Source organism: Trachemys scripta, chromosome 7, assembly GCF_013100865.1.
Source record: "Trachemys scripta elegans isolate TJP31775 chromosome 7, CAS_Tse_1.0, whole genome shotgun sequence".
In the NCBI taxonomy this organism is placed as follows: Eukaryota; Metazoa; Chordata; order Testudines; family Emydidae; genus Trachemys; species Trachemys scripta.
This window is the reverse complement of record NC_048304.1, coordinates 22216191-22242769: the sequence shown is the minus strand read 5'-3', so window position 1 is coordinate 22242769 and position 26579 is coordinate 22216191. Positions and strand designations below refer to the sequence as shown.

The window sequence follows — 26579 nt, the reverse complement described above, 5'->3', positions numbered from 1 at the left end:
GGCTTTTCCCGTTGATAAAAATCAGTGTACCCGGCAAGGGACAGAGCCCATCCGGCAGTTTGATCTTTCTGTCCCAGAGCCAAAGGATTCAGTCTGTCTCCATTGACATGTGACATGGACTTGTCTCAGCACAACTCCTGGCAGTGAAGCAGACTCTACAGCCTACAAAGAGGCTGCCAGGCTGCGCTCGGTGAGTGACCGTGTTAAACAAGCGTGAAGAATGAATTACTCTGTCTGGACGTGAGAAGTTGGATTTCATCTGTGCTCTAGTTGCTGGAAACTTGCTTCAGAGAGAAGCAAACTTAGTTTAACTTTTCTTCAGGCACTGGCTTGTTAAAGCTCCTGGATTATAACTGGACACTCTCCAAAGTTAAGGATCTGGTGAATGAAAATTCCAGTATAGGGTAAGATTTCACAGCTTTATAATAGCTACAAGAGAGGACTATCCTAGGGTCGTTTGGGTTGGAAGTGCTTCTTCTGGGTCATCTAATCCTGCATGCTATAGAAAGGGGTTGATATCTGCTTTGGATCTCCACAGGGAAGGTGATTCTGCAGCCTCTCTCGGCAGCTTGTTCCATTGCCTCAACCGTTCTTACCAAATTTCTCTCGAGTCTTCCTTGTTTGTTGCAGCTTAAGTCGAATGCTACGAGCTTTACAAAAGCTTTTATTAGACTAAATAATACAGTAAAGTTAACCACAAATCCATTACTTGTTTTCTTCATGTTGACTTGTGAGTTTAATTGATCCCTTTATTTATGATCATAAAAATGAAAGACCAATTGATAATATCTTTAGCACTTGCCCACCCCTGAAAATCCTTGTGATTTCTCAGCATGTTTCTTCTGCTTTCTGTTATGCTGGACGAGCCTCCTGTGTCCTATTGCATAACTATTGTAAAATACAAGCAGGACTATTCGCAAATAGGTACTGGCTTACTAAATTAATCTACTTCTGCTGTTATTCTAGAAACTGCACCACATCCCACCATGACTTCAAGGGTCCCATGCGCCAAGCTGCAGGAGTCTGACCCTCTTAAACTTACTTACAGTGCTGGATACATGCTTCAACACTAATTTTTAAACTGATGCAAATGTCTCTAATCCAAATTAATGAAAGAATATTCAGCTCTTTGCATGTTCAAAACCTGTACCATAGGAAATCTCCATTCCCCTGAAATGGATTATTGTGATCTTTTAGTGTGTAAGCTCTTTGGAGCAGGGACTATCATTTTCTATAGGTTTGTATGGTGTTCAGCACAAAGGGGCCCTTGATCTGGTTAGCTTCTAGATGCTACAGCAGTATAAACACAAGATGATAATGTGACCGGCATATTGTGCACACTGGCTGAATGTATTGGCTGGATGTTTCTGGCACTGTGGTCAGGAGTGAAATTGTAACTGCTAGTGTCTTAAGTATAAGTGAGTTTCAGAGTGAACATATGTCTAAAATAAATGAGAGGGTGAGTAGTGAAGGCCATTCCTTTTCGTTCATATTCAACCTGTCTGTTTGCAGGCCCAACACGAGGTATATTGTCAGTTATTTGAAGCAAAAGGAAGACAAATATACTTTACATTTTTGGAGCATACATACAAAATCCATGTGAATATCCTAAAACTTCAGAATGTGGTTTCTGGCCACCTTTCAGTTTGGGTAATTGCATTTTGCTAATCTAAATTGCCTCTACAGTTCCACCAGAAAGCAGTGTTCTTTATTTCCTGCCTTAACCTGTTGTGGTGTTGCTGTGTGCTGTCATGTGTCACTATAAGGCTACATTTCAACAATGGAAGATTTTATTTTGGTGTGTATAACCAGTAAAGGTGGTAGAGAAATACATAATTATTATGAAATATAAATAATTCTAATGGGCGTAAAAAACGGATGAAGGACCTCAGGGTTTGGGTTACCAACACTATCCCAGATAGTAAGACACTCTCTTTGTCTGGTGATGCTGTCTGATCTCTCTTCATCTAGAGTAGTTGAAGGTGCCATCAGCTTCCTAGTATGCACGTTCTAGGCACTTACGCTCGATCATATGTTGGCAGGCCTTGTGGTGTAAATATGGACAGAAGGTGCCGGGGCCCTTGTCAGTCATTCTTTGAATGCCTGTCAGTATCTGCTTGGCCAGTTCCCTAGTTAGCTCTGTTTAAAAGAGGACTGCATTAATTTTTGTTTCTCTGAAGCCTTTTGCTCTCTTTAATTGAGCTCTGTGAGCTGTTGTCTGCACGGCGCTTCATGATTTTTGTCTTGCCAGGGGCTCTGTGAGTATGTATTGTATTGTAGGAATGAGCTCCTTACACTGCAGGTGCTGGAAGAGGAGCAAGCCACATACAGTGAGACAATGTCTCCAGGGATAATGAAAACAAGATGGCACAGGGGATTGTGGGAACGGGAGTCAGGATAGCTGCCTTGAGCATCACCTTTTAATAAAACAGCTATTTATAGATCAGCTGAGACTTTGTAGAGTAGATTGTTAAATTAATATTTACATACTAGCTTCATTGTTTTTCCCTGAAAATCTCATTTGCATTATTGCTTGGACTGAAATGCAGCTTCCTGTTCTCCAGGCACACACATGTGCTCAATAAAAGAGACCACGGTATGAATCTGAAAGCCATTACTTCCTGCCTTATAGTACCTCACCTCCCGCTGGTAGCGTTTTCCCTTCTCTTTGTGTGTCTGTCATTGCTCTCTGAAGCAATGGCTCACAAAACCCTCTTTGGTTCCCGAACACCCAGGACACTCCTCATGAACTGATCTCACTGGAGAGAGACATGAAACATTTCTGCATTCCTAATTAATCTCTGCCTCTTGGAGAGAGACTTGAATTGTTGATGGATTGTGGATATAGTAACTGATAGACAAATGGGATGTATGAATGGTGGTAACTTAAACCAGGTGCAAAATCCTCCCCCTTCCCCTTCCCTATTTGCATCTGTTTGAACGTGTTCTGTTGTAAAGGCTTTTGTTTCTTTATACCTTTTTAGCACCAGTGAACCAGCAGCAAGAATAATCACTTCTCACTGAACATAGCAGGCTTCACACCTGGATGAGGAGTTTAAACCTCTTTGTGTGTTTCAAGAGGGAAGAGTTCTTTAGCTGTTAGATTTGTGGCTCTGCCTTACACTCATTAGATATCTTGAGCCAGACATTAAACTTCTCTGTTTGCCCATATCTAGATGGGTAGATATTAGTTACTTGGTAGGCCTATTGAGATTGACCGGATGTCTGGAAAGTGCTTTGAGTTCCTTAGATGAAAAGCGTTATTGAAGTGCAAGATATTTACATTATCTTTTCATAAAACTGATCAGGGTTCAGATTCACCTCTGTATGTCTTGTCATCTTACCTCAAAGCCATTTAGACACTTGGACTGCACAGACACTGAAACATTTACACACAACCCCTCAAAGGTACTAACAGCAGAGGCTGAAGTGTAGATAGGGCTCAGATGGTTTTACCACCATGTCTTCTAACCTTAAAGCAGGGTTAGGTGACATAGTGATAGAAATGCCTGAGACCCGACCAACTACAGCAGAGGTAGGCAACCTATGGCACACGTGCTGATGGTGGCAGGCTCTGTATTTTAATTTAATTTTAAATGAAGCTTCTTAAACATTTAAAAAACCTTATTTACTTTACATACAACAATAGTTTAGTTATATATTATAGACTTATAGAAAGAGACCTTCTAAAAACATTAAAATGTATGACTGGCACGCGAAACCTTAAATCAGAGTGGAATAAATGAAGTCTCGGCACACCACTTTTGAAAAGTTGCTGATCCCTGAACTACAGTCTCTGCTAACAGTGGAACTGCACTGGTAGTGTATGTTCTCGCTATGCGTGTGTTTAGGAGTTGTCATTGTCCCTCAGTCACCCAACTGAGAAAGAAATAGGACATGGAGAGGGGGAGAGATCCACTCAATTGTGAAGCTCCCTTGGTGTGGTGCTTTGTTGCTGGCTTCAGATAATGTCCTTTCACCAGTTTACCAGTGGCTAGGGCAGGACCATACAGCTTCCTGACGTCATCTTTGCAAGAGTATAGGAGGCTCTAGTGTGAATTCAGGATACTGGGGGAATGCGGTTGGAATAAGCAGTAGAGGAAGCCTCTTTTTGAAAGAATGGAAGGTCTCCACAGCAGTAAAGCGCTGCCATGACCCATCACTGAGTTGGTTTTTTGACTGCTGTTCTCTAATGGGTCAGGCACTGGGTCTCTCACTTTGCTGATGGGTCATTGATTAACCCAAGTTGCATGCTGCCATAAGCCTGTGTGTGTCTCCATGCAGATTCCTGTGTAAAGCACAGTCACGGTAGTTCTCTTTCACTTTGCTTTTCCTGTCTCTTAAGCTGAATTGTGTCGGGAGGGTGAGCGTGATGCAAGGTGCGTAATAAATTGGTGGATAGAAGTATTGGAGAGGTTAGTGAGTGGGAGAGGTCTTGAGATGCCCAAGAAGTGCAGTTGTTAAGGAGGCATAAATGTGTAGTGTCTCATCTGTTTAACTACAAGACAGAACTTCCATCATGAAGATCAGTCAGATACTAAAAAGAGGAGGACCCTGCTTGATGTGTTTTCACTCTCCTCTCCCACATCTGTGAGAGAGGGGCATATAAATTATATACTGATGAGGAAGGATTGTCTTGTGGGTAAGGCACAAGCTTGGGTGTTAGGAGACATGGTGTCAAAGCCAGGAATAGACCCTAATTCACTATGTGACCCTAGGCGAGTCAGTTTCCTCTCTGTGCCTCAGTTTCCCTATATGTAAAAATAGATATTTTGCTCTCTCCTGTCTGTTCCTCTTTTGGCATCTTTAACATACCTATCACTGTGGTGTCTAGGCACTGATACTTCACAATGGGATGATGATGATAATTTATTAAAATTCGTAAAGGTTTATAAGATCCTTGGAAATTAGGCATGAGGGAAAGGCAGTGTATTAGCATGAATACTGTTAAGTGAACATACTGAACCTTTTTCAGGCTATCCTGTGCCACCAGGAAAACCACAGCCCTTAGAAATATTTATAAGTAGCTCTTCATATGGTTGGGGCAACTCCTGGAGCCCTGGTCTATACTCCACTTCTGAATAGATTTCCCTAGAGGATGGTATTTTAAGGGTTAACATGGACCACAAGAGGAGGAGCAGGACAGCCAGCTAAATGATACAGCTCCCTGCAACTTGGTTTGCAGTGAGAGCTTGAGGTGGGAAGAGAGGATGCTATAGCCGAACCCCAGGAAGGATGGATACAGGTTCCTTGTATATTCTGAGTCCAATGGCTGTGCTCATGATCTTTGCTCTATCTTATCTATCACTTTAACTTTCCCACTGACTGAAGACTGCATCTGAAGTTGGTGTTCTGAGCTCAACCACATTTTCCTGTAACATATTGATATTCAGGGGGAAGGGAAAGTGGATTCCTACAAAATTTCAAGGTCACCTCCTTGAGAGCTGATAGCATTAACACATCACATCCATAGATACACAGGTACTGAGGCTCAGGCTCGGTCACTGTTCCTCACAAACACACTCAGGGCTTGGCTACACTTGTGAGGTAGAGCGCATTCAGGCAGCCCTGGGCGTCCTAACTCCTGACACGTCCACACTGGCAAGGCACGTAGAGTGCCTGGACTCTGTGGGTGGAGCGCTCCTGGTAATCCACCTCCACGAGAAGCATAACGCTTGCTGCACCGCATAACGCGGTTGGAGCGCCGCGGCGCCAGTGTGGACGCCCTGGTCTATTAATGGGCTCTGATTGGCCTCCAGAAGTGTCCCACATTACCTGTTCTAGCCATTCTGGTCATCACTTTGAACTCTACTGCCCTGCCCTCAGGTGACCAACTGTCAGACCCACCCTTTAAATTATCTGGGAATTTTGAAAATCCCCTTCCTGTTTGCTCAGCAAGGCGTGGAGTGCTCTCAGCGAATCTTTCCAGGTGACCATGCCTCCATGCGCCAGGCGATCCCCAGTATGGAGCAATGGCGAGGTCCCGAACCTCATCAGTGTTTAGGGGAAGGAAGCTGTCCAGTCCCAGCTGCGCTCCAGCCATAGGAATTACAATACCTTCGGGCAGATATCAGGGGACATAATGGAAAGGGGCAGTGCATCCCGAAGTGAAGGAGCTGCGGAATGCCTATTGGAAAGTGCACAAGGCAAACTGCCACTCTGGTGCTGCCCCCGTGACCTGCCATTTCTACAAAGAGCTGGATACAATACTTGGGGGTGACCCCACCTCCACTCCAAAGACCACCATGGACACTTCAGAACCCAGTTCAACAAGGCAGGAGGAGGAGGAAAGCAGGAGCAAGGGTGCTGAGGAGGAGGGAGACAGCCCGGTATCCCTAGATGCATGCAGCCAGGAGCTGTTTTCAAGCCAGCAGGAAGGTAGCCAGTTGCAGCAGCTGATGCTTTGGGAAGACCAAACACCAGAGGAGGTGCCCGGTAAGTGGCTTTTATTTTGGGAAGGAAGTTATTCGGTGCAGGTTCTCGGGGCGAGGAGGGTTAGGGCTGCGTGCATGCCTAGATGCGGAATAGGGCGTTGATGTGCTCTCTCACATCATGGTAATTGGCCTCCGTGATTTCTTCAAAGGTCTCATGCAGAAACTACTGTGCCCCTTGTCCTAGTAAGGCTAACATGTCCGTGCCACTGTGCCGTGACAGGTGGAGGGACCATTGCTGCACACAGAGGCAAGCTGCTTATGGGCCAGGATGGAAGCTGTATTGTAGTAGAAGACCCTCCCTTGCTTCCCAGGTCACTCTCAGCAGTGAGATATCTTCCAGGACGAACTCATCCTGTGGAAAATGTGGGGACAGTGTTCAGTATAGGGGCCCCCTGCATCTGTTGGCTCTCCCCAAGGCACAGAACCCCAGAGGAAAGTACGGCTGTGAAAGAATCAGTCCCCCTTGCTCCTGTGCTTACTCACCATTTTGGGGCTCCTGTGGGCAGGGCTGGCTTTAGGCCAATTCCCCCGAATGAGGCCCCGCACCCGCACCTAAGAGGGCCCTGCACCCTAAAGAAGAGTGCCTAACTTAGGCACCTTTTTAATTTTTACTCACCCGGCGGTGCTCCGGAACTTCGGTGGCGGGTCCTTCACTCGCTCCGAGTCTTAAGTGGTGGGTCCTTCAGTGCCACGGAAGACCCAGAGTGAAGACCCGGAGCGCCGCCGGGTGAGTCATCCCTGCCGGGGCCTCGTCGAAACAATTTGAATCGGGCCCCGCCCTTCCTAAAGCTGGCCCTGTCTGTGGGTTATGTGCGCTCGCTTTGGGACGGGCAATTTCTGCTATTGTGTACACTGTGCTTGTCTTTAAGTATGGCCGAATCATTGCTCTGTCTGGTGTGAACAATGATGCCTCTGTTAAGTGTTGCATTTTGGCTTTACAGATGCAACTTTGAGATCCCAGCCGTCCTTGTTATCAACGCCCGAAAGACTCCAAAGAATCAGGAAGCATCCGTGAAGAAGCAAAGAGGACATGCTGCATGAAGTCATGCAGTAGCCCCTTAATGAAAATCAAAAAGTGCAGGAGTGGAGGGAGAGTGAAAGGAGGGTCCGCCAGCAGAATGCGGATTGTTGGCACCAAAGCACAGAGCAGCTGCTAAGCATCATGGAGTGCTAAGCGGACTCGATAAGGCACTCGTAGCAATGCAGGCAGAGTACTTCCGCGCCCGCTCCCCCCTGCAGCCCTTGTCCCAAAACTCTTTCCCTTGTGCCACCATGTCACTGCCAACCCACTTTCCCCAACATCCGGGTTCTTATCGCCACCAGCTGCCTCCAACACCTGTAGCTTCACCACCTAGCCGTGCAAACTACGACCCTTACCCACTGCACTCAACCCCCATCACCATGCATTTTAGCCAGCCTGAAGTGCAGCACTCATTGCATGGCTCTCCAGACAGGAAGGCTGAGTATGATAACAGGACATACACAAATCTGTGACTGTCCCATTCCCCACCCCACCCCTTTCCCTTATCCCACACAGCACAGATGTATCATGCCCTTTCTGTTTCCCAAGCAGTTGTGTTTCTTGTCAATAAATGAATTTTTTGGCTTTGAAAACATTCTTTATTATTGCATTAAGTAAAAGATACCATAGCCCAGGAAAGCAACAGGCACTGCAAGTCATTGCATCGTACGTAGCAAACACAGATTCCTACTAACATTGGAACCACTGCACTTCACTCCCGTGCAGGTACCAAACATTAGTGGTGGCTTTCAGCCTCAAATTTCTCCCTCAAGGCATCTCTAATCCTTGCAGCCCTGTGCTGGGCCCCTCTAATAGCCCTGCTCTCTGGCTGTTCAAATTCAGCCTCCAGCTGTTGAACCTCCAAGGTCCATGCCTGACTGAATCTTTCACCTTTCCCTTCACAAATGTTATGGAGGGTACAACAAGCGGATAGAACCATGGGGATGTTGTCATCAGCCAGGTCCGGCTTCCCATGCAGACAGCGCCAGCGCCCTTTAAACGTCCAAAAGCACACTCCACAGTCTTTCTGCACTGACTCGGCCTGTTGTTGCTGCTGTCAAGGCTCCCTGTGTAGGGTTTCATGAGCCATGACATTAAAGGGTAAATGGGGTCTCCAAGGATCACAATGGGCATTTCGACTTCCCCTACGGTGATCTTCTGGTCTGGGAAGAAAGTCCTGGCTTGCATCTTCCTGAACAGACCTGTGTTCCGAAAGATGCACCTTTCCGGACCAGCCTGCGTTAATGTCAATGAAATGCCCATGGTGATCCACCAGCGCCTGGAGAACCATAGAGAAATACCCCTTTCAATTTATGTACTTGGAGGCTAGGTGGGCTGGTGCCAGAATTGGAATATGCGTCCCATCTATCGCCCCTCCACAGTTAGGGAACCCCATTTGTGCAAAGCCAGCCACAATGTCATGCACATTACGCAGAGTCATGGTTCTTCTGAGCAGGATGCGATTAATGGCCCTGCAAACTTGCATCAACATGATTCCAATGGTCGACTTTCCCACTCCAAACTGGTTAGCGACTGATCGGTAGCTGCCTGGAGTTGCCAGCTTCCAGATTGCAATAGCCACCTACTTCTCCACTGGTAGGGCAGCTCTCAATCTCGTGTCCTTGCGCCGCAGGGTGGGGGTGAGCTCCTCACACAGTCTCATGAAAGTGGCTTTTCTCATCCGAAAGTTCTGCAGTCACTGCTCATCATCTCAGATGAGAATGACATGAGTCCACCCCAAAGATTCAAAAACCAGAAGGCAAATGAAAAGGATACCAAATGTATTTAAAATAATCTTATGATTTGAGTGGGATGGAGGGCTGACTTATAATTTTTTTAATACTTGGGGTGGGCAATACAGCACACTCTGGAGGGGGGAATGTACATACACCACATACACACAGAGCAGTGATGTCAACTGCAAACATTCAGAAATCATGGGCCTGCTGCAAAAACTCAGAAGAACACCAGATTTTAAAATCTCATTTGCATTCCTGTTTTTGACCCGTTAGGGGGGTCACATTTTTTCTTTGCAGCCATTGAGGGTCAAATCCTCTTTCATATGGAAGTGAAAACTGAGATTCTCATGTAATAAAGCCCCAAGTGCTGGAGTAATGTTGAGAAAAATCCCTATAACACCAAATATCATGAAACTTGGGATAAAATCATAAGAACTGGCAACACTGCACATACATGTAGTCATGCATATTCACACAGGGATGAACATTCATACTCGGGCTCCTCAATAGAACTTCAGAGATGTACAGCTGGACTCTCAGGTCCATATGCACACTTCCCAATAATCCTACAGAGAGGCACAGACAGACTCACAGGTGAGCGTCCACGTGCATTCACACAGGTTTCTCAGTGCGACACAGAGGCACACGTACCTGCAATCTCAGATGGTACACACTCACACCCCTCCGTTGCCCATGCAGAGGCATACGTGCAGTCAGACTCCCACAACATAAAGGTTTCCAGTAAAGCTGAAACTCGACAGCATTGTTTTCCCAATCACTGGCAAATGCACAGAGTCATTGTGTTGTCCTGAAAGCCGTGGTGCTTTATTTTCTGCAGGCTGAATGGCAGCTGTGGGTAATAATAACCCAAGATTTAAAAAGCCAACATTATAGGGGCATTTACAACCCACCGGGAGAGTGAAATCTCAGCGAGGCTAAGCTCTGTCTCTAGTGATCCTTCATTTTTCCTGCTTGATAAGGAAATGATGAGCAGCTGTAGAGAAATGGCCACCGCAGCGCACATGAAAGGGGAGCAGGTTGTCTGTTCAAACACCACAGTAAGTGGAGTGGGACAAATGGAATAGCTCTCTGCAAATTAAACGACCCGCTTGTCCTCTTTGTGCTGCGTGGGCTGGCTTCGGGGTTTTTTTTTTTTTTCCCCCCATTATTATTTTATCTGCAGATAGATGAAAAGCAGAGACTGTCTGGTTTCAGTGCAGTCACCTTCAGTCTCCATAATTTTGTGCCTCATGCTGAGACCCCCCTGGTCGTGGCTGTCCTTGCCTGGCCAAGGAGATCACCAGTGAAAACCATTTGTGCACCCACCCACCCAAATATATGGTAGGAATGTAGCTCTTGCTGTATTAAAACACCAAATTGACACTTAATGTGGGTTGGTTCCTGCCTTTCGCATAGAATCTCCTGGTCCATGTACAGAAGCAGCCACAAGTACTGTGGTGAACTTAAACACTATGGCACAGGAAATGTTTTCTTAGTGTTTTTCATAGTGTTACCAGTTGTACAGCAAAGATCAGCACCTTACTTAATTCAGATCCCAAGTTACCTCTGTCCCCACCGACGCCCGAGTTACCACATTGTCAAAACCTGTGTGGAAACTTTTTTGCAAACTTTATCCATTTGAAAGGAAAATTCCAAGTGTTAACAGAAGTCAGATCATTCATGACAAGAGCAAATCACTCACATTTGGAATTGTCTTATATATAGTAAAATCAAATGGAAAACTGCCATATTGATGGTGTGATGCAGAGTAGGTTTGAGGGAATCCAGATGAGACTCACGGGAAAGCTCAGGCTTTCAATACTATGAGTTAACTATTAAAAATGTCTCTGTTTAAGTTAACAATAATTCATTTGGCTTTATTTAGTAGTGGCTTAGCAAGTCTTGAATGACTATAACAGGGTATATTTTAAAACTGTATAGCTTTTTAAACTTTTTGAAAGTCCTCGCTTTTCCATGAATTCATGTGGCAGCTGCATTTCCTAGACTAAACAGGAAGTGTCTGTACATGGCTGTTTCCACTCGGACACCATTCATAATTATGGCAATGGTGAAACATTGATTGCTATTCTAAACACTGTTTTGAAAAAAATCATGTTTTAATAAGAGTATATTCTTCCCTAGCTATAGTTAATCACTATTGTTTTCCTTTTCTAAAAAATAACTCATTCAAGATTCTTGCTTTGCTTGAGGGAGGCAGTGTGATATGGTTACCGTAAGAATTGGGACCTAGGATGCCAGTTTTTTGTTCCTACCTCTGGGATGGAGTGTAATGTACTGGTTAGAGCAGGGAGCCAGAGTCCAGGGGTTCTGTTCTAGGCTCAGCCTCGGACTCTTGTTTCCATGGACAAATTACTTGATCCGTCCCTGCCTCTATTTCTGCATCTGTAATGTAGGGTTATTACTAGAGCTGGGTGAAATTTTTTGATGAATAATTTCACTCAAAAATGCATTTTTTCAGTGCACCAAAGCTATTTGTGAATTTGGGTCAACTTCGATGAATAGTGTAGTCTGACAGAAAAAAATCCCAATTTTTTTAAGTCAGAACAAACCATTTTGACTCTTGAAATTAAGATTCATTTTGACCATTCTGAAATGAAACGCTTTTATTTTTTGCTTCAAAACTTTTGTTTAGAAATTTAGCTAATTAAAGATTAAAACAAAACCCAAAGAAAACAAACCCAACCCCTCTCCCAAAATGAAACAAAAAACTGGGTCAAACAAAACATTTTGTTTGAGTGAAAATTAAATCTTTGTGGGGGTTTTGTTGTTGTTGTAATGAAAAAGATCAGTTTCAGTTCAAATTTTTTTTGCAGCCCCTGAACTGAAAAGTCAGTTTGCTCTGTTTTCATTATAGCACATATCTCAGGGTTTTATGAGCCTCAATTAATATTTGTATGTTCTTTGAGATCCTCTTCTGAAAGGCTCTACAGGAAAGCAAAATATTTTGGATGGTTTGTTTTGCCTAGAGGAAATTGTCCAGTTCATTAAAGCTAAGTAGGGATATGTACAGTCTGCACGAACACAAAAGGTGTGTAAATCTTGATTGTGTACCTCTCTTCCCTGCCTCCTCTCTGTTATGTTGTTTTTCTTGGATTATAAAATGTTCAGGTTGCTAACTGGGTGTTCCTGTGTATTTGTACAAGCCCATGGCTTCAATCCTTGTGCTATCATGATGCAAATATTAAATAATTTTGTTTAAATGTGTAGGCCTTGTGGAAAGAGGATAAGTAGGTAGCTACAGGTAAAGAATGGTTAGGGAGGGGTGAGGAAAGGATTCAGCTGAAGCATGAAGCCTGTTCTTTGCCAGAGCCTATACATCCGAAGCATTGATGTATTCCCAGTTGACAGTTCCCTCATCCCCTCCTCTCTCTCTTCCCCCTCGGGGGCTCCTGTTTCGGGATGAGTTGGTTCCAAACAGACAATACTTTTCTGCAGATAAAAGGACACCCAAGCAGCTGTGCTGGTATCTATCACAAACAGACATGCTCCACAGTGAGAGAAATTACAAGACGCGACCAGCACCATTCGTCAAAAATTAAAACACCCTCGGCCTGAGCTGTGTCCACAAGACACCCACGTAGCATATTTATAAAATGTTGCTTTCTTTTCCAGCTTCTTATGCATTTTAAACTGTTTTAGTTAAACACCCCACCTCAGGTCCTGTTTGTAAAAGCTGGTTTTAGATGGCAGCAGGTCTCCACTCTATGTATCTTGGGTTAGAAGTTTGCAGCGATGGAAAGGGTAGATGATCATTTAAGCAGCCCTAGTGTCTTATCCCAGCCGCCTCCATCTCATTAACCATGGGAAATGTCACATTCCAACCTGAGGAGGAGAGAGTTTCTGAAGAAATACTGCTTTTTTTAAGGATTTTAATCTTGGAAATGGGCTTGGATCTGACTTGGATAGGAGGAGGCAATAAGTGGAGAAACAGCCTCATTTCCCAGGGTCGTTGCTGCTCTCCCTTCATTTGTTAGTGCTGCATTCAGAGTTATAGCACAGTGTATGCAATGATGTTTAATAGCATTGGGTGTGTTGGATAAAAATGGTCAGCTATACAAAACCATTTTGCTGCAATGTTAAGGAGTAATGACAACTGTGCGTATGTGGCTGTAGCGAAGCGATGACTCACTGGCACGGTGCCTCCTGCTGGTCATCCTGGGAATTAGCTCTCCAGCTCCGGCGCGCCCTCTGCTGGCCGATGTCCCACTTGTCGCTAGCCCCCCGTGTCCCTCCCGAACTCCGGTGCTCCTGTACCTTCGATGCTGCCCCCTGGCAGTACCCCCACTCTCTGGGTCTCCACACCCAAGGGAACCCCAACCCTCTACTCCCACCTTGCCTCAGTGGCGACTGCCAGTCACCATCTAGCCCCCGCTCACTGGGACAATCTATACCACTCATCATTGGCAAGGGGGGTTTGGACCTGCTGCCTTTGCCTACCCTGAGCTGCACCTCTGCAGCCCCAGTGCCCTTCTTTGGGCCTTTAGCCAGGCCTGCAGCCTGGGGAATTGCCAGGCCGGAGCTCCCCTGCTCCTTTGCCTTTCCCCAGCCCTGCTCTACCTCAGGCACCCTGCTCAGCTCCCAGACAGCCAAGTCCTTCTCTCTCCACCACTAGAGAGAGACTGCCTGAGCTGCTGTCTCACAGCCCTTTTATAGGGCCAGCTGTGGCTGCATTCCCCATCAGCCTAGTCTTTGACTCGCAGCCCCAGCCCTCTCCCAGGGCTGGCTGTAACTCTTTCAGGGCCGGAGCGGGTGACCACCCCACTACAGTGGCCTAGTGTCTGCATGCATCTGAGTTGGTGGCTGGTCAAGTCTACTATTGGTTCATGGCTGGGCATCTGCGTGTGGGAGCATGGCCAGGCACCTCTATTCATTTTTAATCCATTTGTTAGCTTTCCTGTTTTATTCGGGATCATGCATTTCCTGCCATGGGTGCTAAGTCTTCATTATGTGCCAGTTGAGAAACCCAGGTTGCCGTGTTTCCTGGCTCCTTGACACAGTAGAAAGGCAGGATCCGCCAGCAAATGTAAGGAAGTGAAACGATTGGATTTGGTGCGTGAATGCTGGAGCCTCCACCTGTGAGGTGTGGGCTCGGAAGTAGACAGTTTAATTTTCAGCGGCAGCCTAGTTTGTCAGTTTGTTCACATCAGAAAACATGATGAGAAATGCCTGTTACATTCTTGTGCTTGGCTGTTGCAGGTTTGCAGAGGCCCATCAATCAGGGGTTTAGTGTGGATGAGACCATAAGACCACTCTTCCTCTGGTGATCTAATCAGGTCTCTAGGCACTGTTGGATACCACGGAGTTGAATGTGGTATAAATGCCTAGGTAGCTTTATAGATAAGTTTCCAGTGTTGAAGTGCTGCAGCACTGATCTGAAGGAGTCAGTTCTGCTTGGAGGGCATTTCATCTCCAGCTCTTATGGTTGTGCATTTCAGTTAATCTCTGTGTAAAATATCTTTCTGATTCACCCTTGGATTATTTATTCTGACACCAAACAGTCAGTCATTGGTAGGTGTTTTATAAAAGCAGGTAGGGAAGGTTATACTCCTTACATCCTTGCAAATAGATGTTGTGAGTGCAGCCTTGCCTCTGCCCCACTGCTGTCTTCTCTGCTGACACCCTTCCTCTCTGCAAGGGGAAGAGAAATCGACATTAACACCCGTAAGCACGAGATGAATACAGCTATCATACAAATAAAATTACTGGCTGCCGAAAGGCAACAGTTTAATGAAAATGGGAGCCGTTAAACAAATAAAGCCAGTCGAGCTCATAATACTTCTGGGTGGAATTTCACTATATCACTGAGTAGAAATAGAATTAGGCATAGAAGAGGGATATCTAGGGAAGTCATTCCTGCCCGCATGTGTGCGCTCAATATATGAGGCTGGACTGGAGAGGAGTTAGCCTTACGCAAGGTGTAAAAATGTTTTTGCGGCACCGAAGTGGAAATCAAAATACGCAGTACTTTGCATGAGTCTTTTAAAGCAAGGCAGAAGGAGGCTGGCCAGCCCAGCAAATTAATGCATTAGCTTTTCCTTTCTGAAGCCTGAGTTCAAATCTTGATGTGGAAATAAATCCCAAGAGAATTTAGTGGTAAGCATTTGTACTTCTCTAGCACCTTGGACCCTTGCAGGACCCCTGTAGCAATATTCCTGTTTTACAGAAGGGGAACTGAGGCAGAGAGTGACTTACCTAGAGTCATTCAGTGAAGTTTGTAGGAGAGCTGGGAATAGAACCCAGGAATCCTGAATCATACCCATTCTCTCTCGCCTCTAAACACCCTTACTTTCTATTAATCAAAGAACCACTGCATAGTATGGCAAGACTTTCAGCCTCTGCTAAGGAGAGTCTCAGAGTGGCATGTAGCAGGTGATACCACAGGTCAGGACTGAGACATGGTGCCAGAGTTGTGTGGTGGTGAAGCCTACATACAAACTGCTAACATTGTACATGGGGTTGGGTGTTGCAAACTTGTCTCGACTTTCATGAGCACTGAAATTCCCAAGATAAATATGATATTTTGAAAAGGGAAGAAGGAGGCATCGATTAATAATGTGTCCAGTGATTAGATGTGGAACTGTGCCACAAAGGGTGGTGAGCGGAATAGGAACTGGTGGGAAGAATGGCTTCTGAGCACCCCTTTTGGGTGATAAAGGAGCAGCATTGACTGCCTCAGAACAGCATCCTGTTTTCCTTGATCTTCCAGCCAATGGCTGCTGTTTGGAGCTTTGAGGGGTTAAGGATATGTGGGAAGGAAGTTGGACAGTCTTTAGGGATACAGAGGAAATTCAGGGGGTATTTTCTCTTTATCAGGATGACATTGTTTCAGAGGAAATCATGTCTTGACCAGATTTGGTGGGCTTGATTTCAGATTAATATGGATTCCCGATGACATCAAAGTTGGACAGCATCAGAATTACCTTGTGCACTAATGCACTATTGAATTTAATTCTGTGGGAAGTGTAGTGAGTGAACTGAGCTGAGAGTTTGAATTATCAAATGGAAGGGGAATGAGGAATCTAAAATTCTTGTGTCTGGCCAGAGTGTGTTCATTTGACTTTAGTTATCACTCAGTCAAATGGCATTTGATGAGGCAGGAAAAAAAATATTTAAAAAGGAGCCTTTTCTCAGATGTCAGTGGTTCTGAACATGATAAAGCAGGGATGGGCAAACTTTTTGGCCTGAGGACCACATCTGGGAATAGAAATTGTATGGTGGGCCATGAATGCTCACAAAATTGGGGTCGGGGTGTGGGAAGGGGTGAAAGGCTCTGGTTGGGGTTGTGGGCTCCGGGGTGGGGCCAGAAATGAGGAGGTCAGGGTGCGTGAGGGGGTTCCGGGCTAGGGTGGGGGAGTGAGGTGTGGGGGGGTGAGGGCTCTGGCTGGGGCGTGCAGGCTCTGGGGTGGGGCTGGGGATGAGGAATTTGGCTGGAGCAGGAGGTTGGGGTGCAGGCTCTGGCTATGGGTGTGGGCTCTGGGGAGGAGCTGAGGATGACGGGTTTGGGGTGCAGGAGAGTGCTCTGGGCTGGGATTGAGCGGTTTGGAGGGCAGGAGTGGGATCAGGACTGGGGGAGGGGGTTGGAATGTGGGGAGAGGCTCGGGTGCAGGCTCCAAGCGGCACTTACCTCAAGCGGCTCCTGGAAGCAGCGGCATGTCCCTTCTTCGGCTCCTACGTGGAGGTGCAGCCAGGCGGCTCTGCATGCTGCCCCGTCTGCAGGCATTGCCCCTGCAGCTCCCATTGGAGCGGGGCCATTGGACCACGTAGGAGTCGGAGGGGGGGCCATTCCGCGGCTTGTTTCCCAGCGGGAACTCATGGGCCAGGCCGTAGTTTGCCCACCCCTGTGATAAAGTAATCCCTGCATAGAATCTGTAATGAATTATTTTTGGAACATAGGATATATAAACTCATGAATCTGAAATCCAGAGGGGTTTCCAAGGGTAAACTGATCCCGAAATGAATTTCTGCATATCTGACTTTTATGTCTCCTCTGTTTCTTGCCTGTAGTCTTGCCCATTTATGTTTTCTGGTGGGATGAAGTAGATTTATTAAGTAACAGTGTGACATTCTGAATTCAGATGTCCAAACTACAGGCTTCAAAGCCAATACTTTTCCGATATCTTGATGACAATCTCTCTCCTCCTACTTCCTTTCCCTAGAAGTCTGCAGAAGTCATTGTCTGGGTTGGTTCTAATTCTTGCAAAGATGCAGTTTACTGGTGTCTTGTTTTATACTATTTTGTATCATGTGCTTTGTACTTCTCTAATCTCTTTAATCCAAGAGTTTTGAACTACATTCCAACTATTTACTTTAATCTCTCAACCCACTGTGATTTGTAGTGTTGTTGTAGCCGTGTTTGTCCCAGAACATGAGAAAGACAAAGTGGGTGAGGTAATGTATTGTATTGGACCAACTTCTGTTGGAGAAAGAGACAAGCTTTTGAGCTACCTTGAGCTCTTCTTCAGCTCTGGGAAAGGTAAGCAGAATGTCACAGCTAAATACAAGGTGAAACAAATTAAGCATAAGCAGTTAACACATGTTGCAAGAAACATTCAAGATGAAGTGGGCAATTAATACCTCTGCAGGTATAGGACAAAGGAGGGTAAGTGGGTTACAGATTGTTGTAATGAGACATAAAACCAGTCTCTATTGAGGCCGTGTCTACACTAGCACTTACGTTGGCAAAACTTTTCCCGCTCAGTGTTAAAAAACACCCTCGTGAGAAGTTTTGCTGGTATAAGTGCTTATGTGCACAGTGCTATGTCAGCAGGAGACGCTCTCCTGCCGAGTAGCTAACGCCACTCACTGAGCTGGTTTTATTAAGTCAATGGGAGAAAACTCTCCCGTCGGCATAATACAGCTACATGAATACTCATACTTCAAGTTTGTAAGCATAGACATTGCCTTAGTCCATGATTTTTAGTATCTAGTGAAGTTATGAATTTAGGCTCTCAAGTTTGCTTTTTGAAGGTATTGTGCAGGTTTCCTTTGAGGATGAGGACTGAGAGGTCAGATATGGCATGATCGTTTTGTGAAAAGTGTTTGCCCACGGGTGATAAGATGTTTTTGTGTCTTATCGTTTTTCTGTGAGAGTTTATTCAAGAGCATAGTGATTGTTTGGTTTCACCCACATAATTGTTATTGGGACTTTTGGTGAAGTACACCATGTGTTGTGATAGGCATGTATAGAGCCCATGGATCTTGAAAGGTGTGTTATGGGGGGTCTTGATCATCATAGCAGTGGAAATAGGTCTTCAGGGTTTTCGTTTGTTGTGGCAGGGTCTGGTGCCACTTTGAGTTGGTGTGTCCTGGTCTGTCCTGCTTCTGTTGATGAGCTTGGCAAGGTTGGAGGATTGTTTGGGGAAGAAGAGGAGTTTGTGGCAGATTTCTTTCAGGTTGTAGTCCTCATCAAATATGAGTTGTAATTGTTTGATGTTACAAACAGTTACAAATTGTTTGATGTTACAAAAGGTGAGGGGTGGTAGGTGACAACTAAGGGTGTGCAGTCAGTGAGGATTTCTTTCCCCCTCCTCCTCCCCGTACTGAAGCAGGTTCTCCTGAGGTATTTGGTTGGCCCATTCCATCATGTGATCTACTTCTCTGGTGGAGTGTCCTTTGGCAAAGGCGGTTTTAAGTGTGTTAAGGTGTGTATCCCAGACTTTCACCTCAGAGCATATTCTATGCTGTCTAAGTATATGGCTGTAGATAACAGATTTCTTGTGGTGTCTGGGGTGTAGTTGGATCTATGAAGATGAGTGTGGTGATCCAGGGGTTTCTTGTATACAGTTGTCTGGAGGGTTACATTGTTGAAGCTGATCGTGGTGCCCAGAATATTGATGGCTGGGGTGAGTGTGTTCTTGAGGCAGTTTCATAGATGGGTGGTGGTAGTTGTAGTTGTGGTGGAAATTTGAGGGAGTTTAGGTAATCTGTCCTGAGGGTGAAAATATGATTGATGTATTTCAGGCATATCATTGACTTTGAAGTGCATTTTGCCAGAAATTCTTTCTCGAGGTGGCCCATGCAGAGAATGGCATATTGGAGAGCCATCCTAGGACCCATGGCTGTTCCCATGGTTTGGACAAAGTGTTTGGTTTTTGAATAGACGGTTATGGGTGAGGATGATATGGATGAGTTTGACTATGTGTTTGGGATGGATACCTGAGTGTTGTCCATTGAGTTGTGTAGATGTTTGAGGCAGGCAGTGATGCCATCATGGTGAGGGATGTTGGTGTACAGGGAAATGACATCCATGGAGGCAAGGTTGGTGTTCTGAGGAAGGTTGTTAATGTTGTGAGTTTCTAGAGGAAATCAGTTGTGTCTTGGAGGAAACTGGCCTTTTGTGTGGTGAGTGGTTTGAGGATGGTTTATATGAGTCCTGATATTCCCTCAGTAAGAGTTCCATGGCCAGATATGATTTGTTTATTTTGGAAAACCTGTAGAAGGTTGGTGGGGGGAGTTCTTGGGCGGGGAGGTTATAGAGTTTCTCTTGGAGTTGTTTGGGGGAAGGATTTGATGATATTCTTAAACTCCTGGGTAAATTGTGGTGCAGGGTCATCTTTTAGTTTTTTATAGTAGGTGATGTCAGAGAGTTCTGGGTTGGCCTTGTTGACACAATAATCATGGGTGAGAACTATGATGGCACTCCTTTTGTCTGTTGGTTTGATTGTTATCTGGTGGTTGGATTTCAGGGGCTGTATAGCTCTTCCCTCAGTGGTGGAGTAACAGGCATGGTGTGATGTTTGTTACGGATTTCAATCTGTTGGTTTTTTGTTTGTTTTTTTAACTGAAGCAATCAATGTAATGATCAAGTATGTGTCCATTGGGGGTGGCCTGTCAGATTATTCTTTTTTCCTATGATTGTCAGTGGGGACATGATCATTGTGGATGGTGTCATCTTTGTTGTGAAAGGATTCTTTGAGGTGGACAACATAGATGACACCCCAACATCATCAGTTTATCAAGGACTCCCTAACTTAAACTGAATTATCTGTATTCTCCAAGGGACTGAACTTCTGGCCTTCCACAGGCCCTGATACCATACTAAGATGGAGAACTAGAAGAATTCTTTCACTGATTCTGCCTTCTCATCCTAGGGCAAACACTCTTATTTGATTTCTTAGTTCTTGTCCTCAAAGGAAACCTACACAACATCTTCAAAAGATGAGCTTGGGAGCTTATATTCATAACTTCATTAAAAGCCATGGACTTTATAAAGACACTGGTTTTATGTTTCATTAAAACAATCTGTAACCCACTAACCCTCCTTTTTCCTACAACTGCAGAGATGCTTAACCATTTGTTTCACCTTATATTTAGCTGTGATGCTCTGATTACCTTTCCAAGACCTAAAAAAGAGCTCTGTGTGGCTCTAAAGTTTGTCTTTTTCTCCAACAGAAGTTGATCCAATACAATATAGTACTTCACCCATCTTGTCACTCTCAACCTCTGTGAGACAGGTAAATATTATCCCCATTTTATATATGGGGAAATGGCAGCATAGAGAGGTTACAAGACTGGTCCACAATGTTTCTTTGGCCTTGTCTGTACTAGTATTTTTTTCTTTTTCTTTTAATTTCCCACTGTTGCTCCAATTGTTCAGTTCAACTGGTTGTAGCAATGGTAGGAACTCAAGTTATATATACTCTGTTTCATTTAGATCTGCTCTGAGCAAGGTATAAAACAACAGTGATTAAAAGTGCCTGCAGCCACAGCCTTTCTACACCAGCAACAATATTGCTACCCTCTGTCCTTACTTCACTAATGCTTTTGGGTTACAGTTTGTAGAACCAAAGTGTTATGTTGCATCACTGGGGTGATTTTCTGTTCCTTTTGGCTCTGGAAGTGGGAGTATTGCTCCCCTGGCTGCAGTTATCCAAGGTCTTTGGTATAAGGACTGGCAACATTTCTTTTAATCCCACCTAAAACTAGGGTTGAATTTGCACAAGTTGTAATTTATTTTGCTGTAGAAAACATCAGGTATCTCCTGGATTCCTTTATCCCTCCTGAGGTCTAAACTACAAGCTTAAAGAGTGCGAGGGGTTATTCCAGTTGCACTGGAAAGGAATATCTAGTGTTCTGTCCTTTCCCTATAAATTCCTTTCTCTCAGTCTGTTCCTATAAAGTGCATTGTTGTGGTTGTACCTTCTAATGTGTATAGTGGGATGTAATTATCTTCATCCGAGGCGGAATCATTGTGTCTGGTTGTAAGAGAGAGGTCACAATCCTAATGGGAAATGAATTTTGAAGCAATCTTGACCAACTCTAGTGGAGCCATTTCATACCACTAGAAACCCAGCCCCCACTTCACAGCAGCTGTATGTCCTTTTCCTCCAATAAGATGTAGTACTAACACTTGCAGAGTGTCTAAACAAAAATATGCAATAAACTGCAAGTCCCAGCCCTGGATTTGGGTTCTGATGATTATTGTTTTGTGCTGCCATGTGGGAGACCTATTACCTAATCTTGATTGTTATATACAGAGTCTAAAAATGAACTAAGTACTTTATGGAACAAATAAGACAATAGCCATAAGCCCTCCCCATCCCTTTTAGCTGTGTGTGCTGTGAGGCTGCCTCTGGGATCCAAGGTTCTATTCCTGCAGAGGTGAGAGAGAGAGAGAGAGGGAACATCATATTTCTTTAAGAGGTTGCAGTTCAGATATTGGCACAGTCAATAGAACTAAGTGATATAATAGGCAGATGTACCAGCATTTTATCTTGGAAGGGCTGGCTTTAAATGTGGGCTAAATTACAAGGCATATGAGCTTGGCCTGAACCTTATCTAATAGCAGATACTTTTTCATATTACAAAACATTAGCGACTGACAGAATTCAGCATGATATGGCACTTTTGGCTCAAGAAGTTCAGGATTGTAATAGCCAGGAGAGGCACTAGCAGAGCAGGGGAGGGGTCGGCGTAGGAATAGCAGGTGAGGTTTCAGGTCAGGATTGAGGTGCAGGGGCAGAGCTGTGTGTGGGGCCCAGGACTAGAATAGCAGAGAGTGCTTTGTAGAAGAGTTGAGGTGCACAGAGACATGAGGGGATTCAGGACTGGAATAACAGGGAGATGCAGGTGCCAAGCTCTGAGCAAGTACCAGCATCAGAACAGCAAGATGAATCTAGCAGTGAAAGGCTCCCTATACAATTTCCATCGCTCCATAAGTCTATATTGAAAAATAAAAAATATTTTAATAATTGTCAAATGTACCCTGTTCCAAATCATTTAATGATGGGTGGGGCGAAGAGGAGTTCACAAATGAATTATTCTAAATTTTTCTCCTCTTGCATCACTGCCTAGGCGTGGGTGGAGTCTGCATGCCAGGCACAAGGAACATCACTCTAGCCTGGTCAGCTTTCTTAATGGTGAAAACAAGATAAAATCAATGGACATTAATTTAATAAAAAACGCCCTCGGTATTTATTGCAATCAGTTAGCAATCATTCTCTCAGGAGTGACCCTTTGCGGAATTATGTTTGTTCCTCTTGCCCCCAGTGTTTTCCAGCTCATGTCCAAAATAAAAAAAAAAAAAACTGTGTTCTCCCCGCAGTAATGTGTTGGGGCTGCTGACTTGTTAGTGAACTGGACCCCAAATGGAGTCTATTTGCTTACAGCATTCTGGGAATTGCAGAAACTCTCAGCCAGTGGAAAAACATTTCCTATAAAGCAGCTGTAATGATGAGGGCTCTTTCTGGGCTAGAACAATGATTAGAGTGATTTGTTCTGTGGAAATCAATATGTTATAATGCATGAACAAACAGGTGAGTCTTAGAACAACTAGAGATTAGTGGAGCTAGTGAATTACTCCATCTTCCAGTCATACACAGATGACAGGAGGTGTAGTGGCAGAGCAAAGCAAACAGTGCATATGGTCTCTCGAGTCAAGGAGAAAATAAAAGAAATAAGTAGAGAAGATCTTTTTCCTTTTCCATTTTTCCATCAGGCTGTGTAGACCAAGTGGGGGGCTTCCATGCTGATGTGCTCTCTGTAGTTCCCCACAATATACTTTGTACCCTTTTGGAGGCTTTCCATTCTGCCATCATGCTGGCTTCTGAGATCTATATCCAGGAGTGAAGTAGGCCAGAAGCTATTTATTTCTGTTCCTCCTCTGTCTCTGCAAAGCTACTGGGAACAATTAACAGAGTAGGGGATGAGGAAGCAGAACTCTGTGGGTTGTTTATTGAATGAACTATTTTTCTTGGTGCTTAAACATCCTCCTGCCCCCTCTCAATCCAAACTTTGCGACAAAGAAAGCAGACCTCCCCAGTACCCTTGGACTGTGTGTTAGCCTGAAGGACGTGAGATAGAGAGGAGGTATCAAGCTGCTTTATTTTTGTGTAGTAAGTGTATGGCATAGAAGTGCTTTGATCCATTTGTCAGCCTTGCTGCTCCTTGGACGAGACCGTACACTGAATACAACAATACCGATTGCACATAACTGAAAAATACCTGCAAATCAAAGTGACGCAAATGCCCTTAAAATTGGTTTGAGGTGCAGGAGCAAATGCCTTAGCCAGTAAAAAGGCCTTGAATACCCATCTTGAGACTGGCAATGTTTTCTTGGAGGGCCCTTCTAAGTTAGCAAAAGTGAAAAACACTTCTGCAGTCATGCTGGCTAAAGGCAGACAACACGTGCACCAGTATTAAGGCTGGTGTGGAGAGGTATGGTATGAGCATAGGGCAGGGAACCATGAACTCCAGAGCTGTAATTCCAACTCTGCCACTGACTCCCTCTGCATGGCTTTGAACAAGTTACTTAATATTTCTGAGCCTGTCTCCCCCATGTAAAATGAGGATAACACTTCCCCACCTCCATGAGATGCTGGGAAGGTAACTGATGTTTGTAAAGTTCTCTGGAGAGGGAAAGCCCCGCAGAAGTGCTAAAGATAAGGCAGCAAGTGTCAGCATCTGCAGCACAAGTGCAATGAGGAATTAATGTTCTGCACCCAGGTGATTGCACCCTGCTCAGAGAGGTCCATTGATAGCTGTTTAGAACTCAGAACCTTGGGGGAGCTCTCTTGGCGGAGTCACAAAAAAATTCATAATAATTTAAATGAAAGTTTTTCCAAAGAGAGGATAAGCTGGTTTGTGGCGTGAGGTTACAGCTGCAACCACGAGGAGAAGCTTAAAACATCCACTTCCCCCTTTTTCTCCACCACCCTTCTGGGGGAGGGATTCAGGAGAGAAGGGGGGTCCGAGACATTTGGCTTGTGGCTGGCAATTCTAATCCTGTTGCCATGGAGCCTGAGCGCTGAAAATAATATTAAAACAAACATAAAATAGTGTCCATCAGAGGCACCCAGCAAATGGCAGGGTTTGCTGCCGTGGTGTTTGCTCGGGCTTTAATTTAACAAATGTGCCTTGCCCTGTGCTGAGGTTTGCCAAACACGGCTTCCGGCAAACCACCAGAGGGAGCAAGTTTCACAGGGTCTGAGGCTGTCAACTGAGAACATTCCACAGCTGCCTGTGAGTGTCAGGCAACACCAGGACCCTGACAGCCAGATCAACCCAGCCTTGATGGGGCAAAGGGGGAAAGGTTCCTCACTACAGCTCTATACTGGCCCAAGTGATCTTAACTGGCTACCCTTCTGGCTGCACACACAGGGCAGACAATAAAAGGGAGGAAGATAATAGAGCAGCGCTACAAAACCTTGTTGCTGGGTTTACCTGGCCCCCCCATGTTGGTACAAGGATGAGTAGGGGAGAGCCCCGACTCCCCACATCTAAACACAGCCTTGGAAAGGACAAAATGTCTTGAGTTGAAATGATTGCAGAGCCTGACCCTTTCTTGTGCACCCTGATGGAATCAGGGATGGAGGGGAGCTGGCTTTCCATGCCGCTGCTGTGAGATGACAGACTGGCAGCCTAGTAGCTGGCTGATTTTCAGTGCTGTTCATTGAGGGGAAAAGCCTCACAGTGGTGAAGAGTTGTGGGTTAGTAGCTCAGATTGCTGCACGTCAGGAGAGAGAGGGGAGGCAGAGACAAGCAAAGCTGGAGATGCTTTCTAGACTGGACAGATTTCCCTTCCTGCTAGAGCTGAAGTTGTGAGGAACTATCTTGTACTCTTTATATAAATATAATACATACATACACACACACACAAGTTTAGGGATGCTAGACTGGCAGCCCTAGAGACTGTATTCCTCCATGTACAGATCATGTATATCCTGGGCAGCAGCATGGCACGCTCCCCCCTCTCTCCTGCCAACACGCCTCACCCTTGTTCCTCCAAGTGTGACCAGGAAGTATGGCCTCCATGCCCCCATTAGGTCCCTAGCTTCACTACTGAAATTGTAACAAGGAGACTACATAGTGCCAGTTGTGGTGGTTTATTATGAAGATGTTTTGAGCTGAAGTTTCTAACTCATTTCATTGTGGGCCACCAAACAGCCATCACACAGGAGCAACTCTTGGTTGCTAGCTGACTTGGACTGGCTTTGAGCCTGCCCTAGGGCCTGTGTAGGGATGGAATGCTGCGTATGCCATGTGGGGGATGTGTTTGGTTCATCCAGTGAAAGCTGTGAACTCCTGGAATGGCATACTGTGGGGATGTGGAGGGTAGCACCCAGCAGTTTGTTTAATTGGATAGCCTATGATAAGTGAGACAATTTCTACTTGCATCGGAAGTGTATGTGCATATGATATTGTAACAAATCAGACCCCCCCCCACACACACACACACACGCCTTCCCCTGGCTTTTGCTGTGCAGCACATTATGACTGATTATCGCTTTACAGTGGCTGTGGGGATAGAACTTTGATCTCTGGCTCCAAAATCACAGGCCCCCAGCATCATTAACTGTTAACAGTATAGGGTTCATGACACACAGTTGATTCCATCCTGGAGGAGCAATGGTGTACACATTAGCCAGCTCATACACGATGCCATGTTTTTTGCTTTCTTTTTAAAATGAACCTAAGTACATATTAAGAGGGTTTCAGTGTCCCTCTGAAGCATCAGTCACTGGCCACTACTGGAGACAAGATATCACTGGTCTGTGCTGCTTTGGTAAATGCTATGAAAGTGGGGGCATGGCTACGCTTGCAGGTGTAGAGCGCTTTGAGTTGAACCAACCTTTGTAGAGTGCAGTAGGGAAAGCACTGCAATCTGTCCACACTGACAGCTTCAAGCACACTGGCGTGGCCACATTAGCAGCTCTTGCAATGGCCACAGAGAGCAGTGCATTGTGGTAGCTATCCCAGCATGCAAGTGGCTGCAACGTGCTTTTCAAATGGGGAGGCTGGGGTGGAGTGTGACAGGGTGTGTGTTGTGTGTATGTGTGGGGGGGTAGAGAGTGGGTTTTGGGGAGGCTGAGAGCATGTCAGCATGCTATCTTGTAAGTTCAGACAGCAGCAGACTCCCCCCCCCCC

The 26579-nt window shown here is 45.2% G+C and overlaps 1 protein-coding gene across 5 annotated transcripts in view; it reads left to right on the top strand.

Annotated features, from left to right (window-relative positions):
* Nucleotides 1-26579, top strand: part of CHCHD6 (coiled-coil-helix-coiled-coil-helix domain containing 6) — a 171877-nt gene that overhangs the window by 140423 nt on the left and 4875 nt on the right. Inside the window, exon 10 of one of the 5 annotated variants that reach the window (XM_034776372.1) lies at nucleotides 967-1466. The exons of the other annotated variants lie outside the window; for them this stretch is intronic. Within the exon in view, the coding sequence (XP_034632263.1) occupies nucleotides 967-990 (24 nt within the window). The 3' untranslated portion in view covers nucleotides 991-1466. Of the gene's footprint in view, nucleotides 1-966; nucleotides 1467-26579 lie in introns of those variants that run through there. 5 annotated transcript variants of the gene reach the window in all.